Source organism: Labeo rohita, chromosome 5 (genome assembly GCF_022985175.1).
Source record: "Labeo rohita strain BAU-BD-2019 chromosome 5, IGBB_LRoh.1.0, whole genome shotgun sequence".
Classification (NCBI taxonomy): domain Eukaryota; kingdom Metazoa; phylum Chordata; class Actinopteri; order Cypriniformes; family Cyprinidae; genus Labeo; species Labeo rohita.
Genome location: NC_066873.1, coordinates 5,898,944 through 5,904,943, shown reverse-complemented (window position 1 = coordinate 5,904,943; position 6,000 = coordinate 5,898,944). Strand labels below are relative to the sequence as shown.

At 39.7% G+C, this 6,000-nt stretch overlaps 1 protein-coding gene across 1 annotated transcript in view; it reads left to right on the top strand.

Annotated features, from left to right (window-relative positions):
* The first annotated feature begins 3,953 nt into the window (after positions 1-3,953).
* The window catches only part of gpsm1b (G protein signaling modulator 1b), a 40,581-nt gene continuing 38,534 nt past the window's right edge, over positions 3,954-6,000 (top strand). The window contains exon 1 of the mRNA XM_051110715.1: positions 3,954-4,144. Within this exon, the coding sequence (XP_050966672.1) occupies positions 4,086-4,144 (59 nt within the window). The 5' untranslated portion in view covers positions 3,954-4,085. The remainder of the gene's footprint in view (positions 4,145-6,000) is intronic.

Here is a 6,000-nt window from a genome sequence, read left to right as displayed (position 1 = left end):
GTAGAACAAAAAGTTATTTATTTATTTATTTTTTAAGTCAAATAGTATCGAAAGAGATGAGTTTTCAGCAGTCGCTTGAAAGTTGTAAGGGAATCGGCATTCCAGATAGCGGTGGGAAGATCATTCCACCAGCCAGGAACGGTGAAAGAGAATGTTCTGGAAAGTGATTTTGTGCCTCTTTGTGATGGTACAACGAGGCGTCGTTCACTAGTGGATCTCAGACTTTTGGACGGAGTGTAGATTGGTAGCAGTGAGTGGAGGTAGGCGGGCGCTGAGCCTGTGGCTGTTCTATATGCGAGCATCAGTGTCTTGAATTCGATGTGAGCCGCATCCGGGAGCCAGTGCAGGGTGATAAAGAGAGGTGTGACATGAGCCCTTTTGGGCTTGTTGAAAACCAGTCGATAATATAATATTGACCTCTGTTTGGCCAATCGCCGTTATTTGGTTTATATATTATTAATCATAGAAAATGTCATAATTCAGTTTGCATGATAGGTTTTACATACACAGCATTTTTAATCTAAAGTGGATGGTAAGGGGGATGGTGGTTTTATAGAGGGGATGCTTTTTGTAATTTTTTTTTCAACAAGGGGGATGTGTATTATATGGGGCATGGAAGCCAAAATCAAAATTAAAAGCAACGTCTTTCTTAGTACCAAACAAAATAATTTCAGATTTGTTAGGTGTAAGAAATTGCTTGAAAGCCATAACTTAAGTTTGTTTAGGCAATGCTGTATGCTGACCCTCACATACACGTAAAAAATGAAGTATACTTTGGACTTAAAACCATACCACCAAGTCCTACACAAGACTCCAGGCGTGACAGAAAAATGTTGTGGTCAACTAAATCAAAGAGCCATGGGTTTCCCTGAATCTGTCGTGGGAAATATGTAATTTAAAGGGGTCATCGGATGCTAAGTTCACTTTTTCATGTTGTTTGAACATTAATGTGTGTTGGCAGTGTATGTACAAATCTATCCTATAATGATAAAAATCCATGAAGTGGTTTTTAATTAATCTGTAAAAGTAATATCCCCTTTTTCAAATGGAGCCGTTCTCAGATGCCTGTCGTAGTTGCGTCACACCGACAGAGGCCGCTCCCACAATAGTTGATTGACATGAGCTCTTACCTCAGACCAGCTGTCACAGTCCCGTAACTTTCCATGTTTTGATCCCAGAGCAGGGATGTAAGTTAGACAAGAATATCTCAGATTGAGCGATTGAGGTGTTGTGTTGCTGGATGTAATAATGAACATAGTGGTCGTCATTTACTCCCGACATCTGAGCTGCTGAAGATGCAGTAGATTACGTTTGTTTGTGAATGGAATGCGCCTCCCGATCTACATATATCTGTCTATCATTCATGATCCAGCTTCACTTACAGCAGAAGTGAGTATAAATGTTTTTTATGAATCTTTGCGATCGCCTTTCCTTATAACGTGGTAGTTTGGAAGTTTAGCGGCTAAACACGGCTAAATGCGGCTAATGTAAACAAGACCGTCTTTCCACAGAGAGAAGAGAGGGGCAGGGTGAGCAGAGCTCATTTGCATTTAAAGGAACAACCCCTTAGAATGGGATGATTTTTGCAGAGCTGATTTTGGCAAGGTAAAAAGGGTGTTGTTTTACAAAACCATTGAGAATTTTTAATCAAAGTATATTAGAGACTTTTCATTAAGACCCTAAAGAATCATATCAACTTGTGGAAAATGGGCATCCGATGACCCCTTTAAGACTTAACAGGGCAGATTTAGTAATTACAATAAAACCCCAGGTTTTCACTGCATGTTCTTAGAAAATTCATAAAGTGTCGTTGTCCCTGCGAATTTGAACATTTAAATATGGTTTGACATGATCATGATCACAACCAAACAAACAAAAGTACCATTGTCTTTTAATCAAGGTTACACTTGTAACGGCCTTGCCAAACTCAGTTGAAGTGTTATAGGGGAAATGCAATGGTTGTGTTTTTCTTCTTTGTTACAGAACACAATAATATCGACTAACAAATAATGTGGTGTGATGCAATTATATTTGTTAGATAAGGCCATTATTAGACATATTTGCACTGACCTTCAAACCTGAAACACTCAACCCTGAAAAACAGTGGAAGTACCATGGGACAAAACAATGCACTGAAAGAGAAATATGATGGATTTTTTTAGTTTAATGTGTGCTTTATTGCAGGGCATTTGAGTGGCATCATGAGTAGATGAATTTTACTGTATAATGCAGTGTTAGTAACAATAAATGAACTAACAAATTGTAGGTAATTTGCAAGGCTTTAAGCATGTACATTGTTTAAATTTGGTGGAAATAATTTGGAAAACTGTTTAGGATTTTCAGGCACAGTTTACTAAGAAATTCTTGCCCTTTCATTTTATCATAACACAAATGAGCTCAAGGTGACATTAGTGTGTGTGGATATGATGACACTGTTAGACATGAGGGCTGAGATAAATATGTGCTTCTGAAATCAAAGCCTGCATGTCCTCTCTCCATCTCATTCATCTGTTGACAGACCAAACCTTTGATGTACGTTTTTGTTTTTCTCATTTTTGTTGAAGGTTGGAGGAGAGCGCCATGAATGAGGGTTTGACAAACACTCAGGCACTGTGTACACTAAATACAACAGATCTGCATGACAATATCAGATGATGAAATCTCTCTCAGATGTTCACTGGCTTTCATAAATACCAATGTCAAAAGTTGCAAGAGATAATTTTTTATCAAATTCTCCCAAGTTTAAATCTTCTCCACATTAATTTCATAGAGCTATAACATATTAACTCATTTATATCTTCTTTTTATTTGACAACGTTTAAGAGAAAGATACTAAATTGCAACATATTTGAAAACACTTTTAAAGCTATAGTTCTCCCAAGAATGAAAATTTGGTTCTCATATACCCTCAAGTTGTTTCAAACCTCTTATTAGTTCTGTGGCATGCACAATAAGAACTTTTGTATGATCTTAAGCTTTTTTCCATTCAGTCGGAAAACATATTTAAAAGATCATAATATTGACCAATATGTTTTGTGTACTATGTTCTGAAGTCATATGCTACATATGCATATGCTTTGTGTAATTAACAGACGCTAGCTCTCCAGCCTTATTCTCCACGTATTTAAATGCAAGATCCAGGAGAATTTTGGCATCAGTGAGTCTCACTGTTGGTGCAACCCATAAACATAATTTTCTATCTGAATGTGAATGAGATTTAACGGCTGCATTAATTTGTGACAATTATCAGTTTGGGTCTGATCCTCAAACAAAACTATTGCATGACTTCAGAAGACTGGAATACTTTCATTTCTATTCTGCGTTTCTCCTCTTCTCTAGCTTGCTTTCTAATCTAGTTGTCTAATAAACCTGGCATTGTATATTATGAATTTTATTGGCTCTTTGGCGAATTGCTTTTGTAAGTTCTTTGAATAAAAGCATCTGCTAAACGCATTAACGTATATGCAATACAGTAATACCTTTGTTACCTTTTAAGATTCTTCTAAACCTCTCCTTTTGTGTTTTACAGAAAAATGCCAAGTTTTAAACAACATGAGGGTGAGCAGATTTTCAAGTCTCCTGAGTTTTAAAAGAGCAACATCTGAGCAACCAAATGCTCCTCTGGATGCATGCATAAAACATAAGATCTGTGAAAATCAGAATGAGATTTATCGCATACGAGTATGCTTATGTACACAAGGAATTTGTCTTAGTGACAAGAGCAGAATAAGACAGATAATAAAATAAAGAAGAGGTAATAAATGCACGATAGATGCATGTACAAATATGGTAGATTATTATGCAGGGGCATGTGAATAAGAACAGAGGTGGCTTATGTTTGTATGTGTGTGTGTGCAACACATACATTCACATTCACACACACTCTGCTTCCTGCTCGCCAGCGTCACTCAGAGGAGGGACTTGCCATTTATGGTCTATTTGCACAATACCTCACTTCCTCGGCAGCTGCCATTACACACACACACGCACACAAACAGAGGACTGAAGTGCGTCTGCTCAGAGCCCCAGAGGAAGAGAGAAGCAGTGAGCAGCTGGAGTTTCTCTACGGCTCCTACAGCTCACCAATGGCTCAGTCGGCGGGCAGCACGGACTCGGATCTGGCCAGCAAGCGGCTCCACTCGAGGTAGGAGCTGACAGCAGGGGGGATGGGGGTCTGATCTGCTGCAGACCGAGAGAAAGAGCTGCTCTTAAAGGGGGGAGGTGGAAGAAAACCAGCAGCAGGAGGAGAGAGCTTGCCGGCGCACGTCTGCGTGAGGGAGGGCCTGTCTTCAGCTTGTAGACGTGGGCATGATTCTCTTGAAGACAGTGCTGTCAGATTGGCAGCGAGCGCACGGATTGGGACCGTTTGGGCTCGTTGTGTGTTTTTACACATTCACAGACCACAAGACAGATTAGACATGGCAGGAGATCGATATTCAACTTACACAGGCAGTTTCTCGCTGTTGACAGAGACATTTGCATGTTCAGCAGAGCTGTTTGCACCTCTGCCCTGGTCTTTGCATACGTGTCGGACAGTTACAACGCTCTGCCTGATCTCACAGCTGCTGCTTCTTGCGTTCTGAAAGTCAGGAATATGTGCATGTCTGTGTGTTTTTTCTAAACATCATTCTTGAACAGCTGATTTGAACTGATTTCTGATAGTGTACTGAAATTATGCATGCTTTAATCATTCTTGTGAATGTTTAGTGGAATTTTGTAATGCATAAGATCAGAATACAGAACATTTACCTGCTTCTGGATGGTCAGTGGTGAGCAAACTTTCTGAAGCCTGAGGAACATGTTATGACTGTGATGGTGTAATTGGTGACATTCACAAGACAAACGCCTCATTTAAGATGTATGTTGTGGTAGCAGCATTGCGTCATCATAAGCTTTAAGAAACACTAATACCTTTCAAGATGTGAAGACAGCACTGTGCATAACTAAGAGAGATTTACAGATCATAAGTGATGGTAAATGTGTGTACGTCACACTTCATAGTGACCACAGAAATCTCTCTCCGCTTGGTGTGTGTGATGTCAGAACAGTGAGTCATCAGCCTCTACTGACTCAAGTTTACTGTCTGAGCTTCATTCATTACAGACGTCTGTCAGGATCACAAGAACGTGCATGTTGCTGAGGCTCTTTCATAATGTGAGAGTTACAGATTTTGAAATGACCTTCAATACTCAAACCTTTTGAATGCATCACTGACGGCACAAAGGTTGTTTGATGCGACTACAATCCCTCAATAATGTTAGTGTAATGTAGTAATTCAGGGTTCAGCTTATGGTTAGTAATGGTAATTAGGGCCCAAGCACCGGTGGTGCGAGGACCCTATTGGAATTGCTCAGTTTCTTCTTCCTCTTCTACTCCAAAATGAATTACATGTTTCAGGGACTAAACATGCTCAAAAACTCGTGAAACTTTGCACATGTGCTAAAAGAGATGAAAATTTACATTGGATACGGAAGTGGGTGTGTCAAAACGGCTCGATAGCGCCACCTATAAAATTTCAACAAAGTGCCCCTCAAGCTATGTTTTACATACAGTGAGGAAAAATATTTGATCTGCTACTGATTTTGTGTGTTTGCCCACTGACAAGGAAATGAGCAGTCTACAGTTTTAATGGTAGGTTTATTTGAACAGTGAGGGACAGAATAACAACAAAAAAGTTATAAACTGATTTGCATTTTAATGAGTGAAATAAGTATTTGACCCCTTCACAAAACATCACTTAGTACTTGGTGACAAAACCCTTGTTGGCAATCACAGAGGTCAAATGTTTCTTGCAGTTGGCCACCAGGTTTGCACACACCTCTGGAGGGATTTTGTCCCACTCCTCTTTGCAGATTCTCTCCAAGTCCTTAAGGTTTCGAGGCTTGACGTTTGACAACTCAAACCTTCAGCTCCCTCCACAGATTTTCTGTGGGATTAAGGTCTGGAGACTGTAAAGGCCACTCCAAGACCTTAATGTGCTTCTTCTTGAGCCACTCCTTT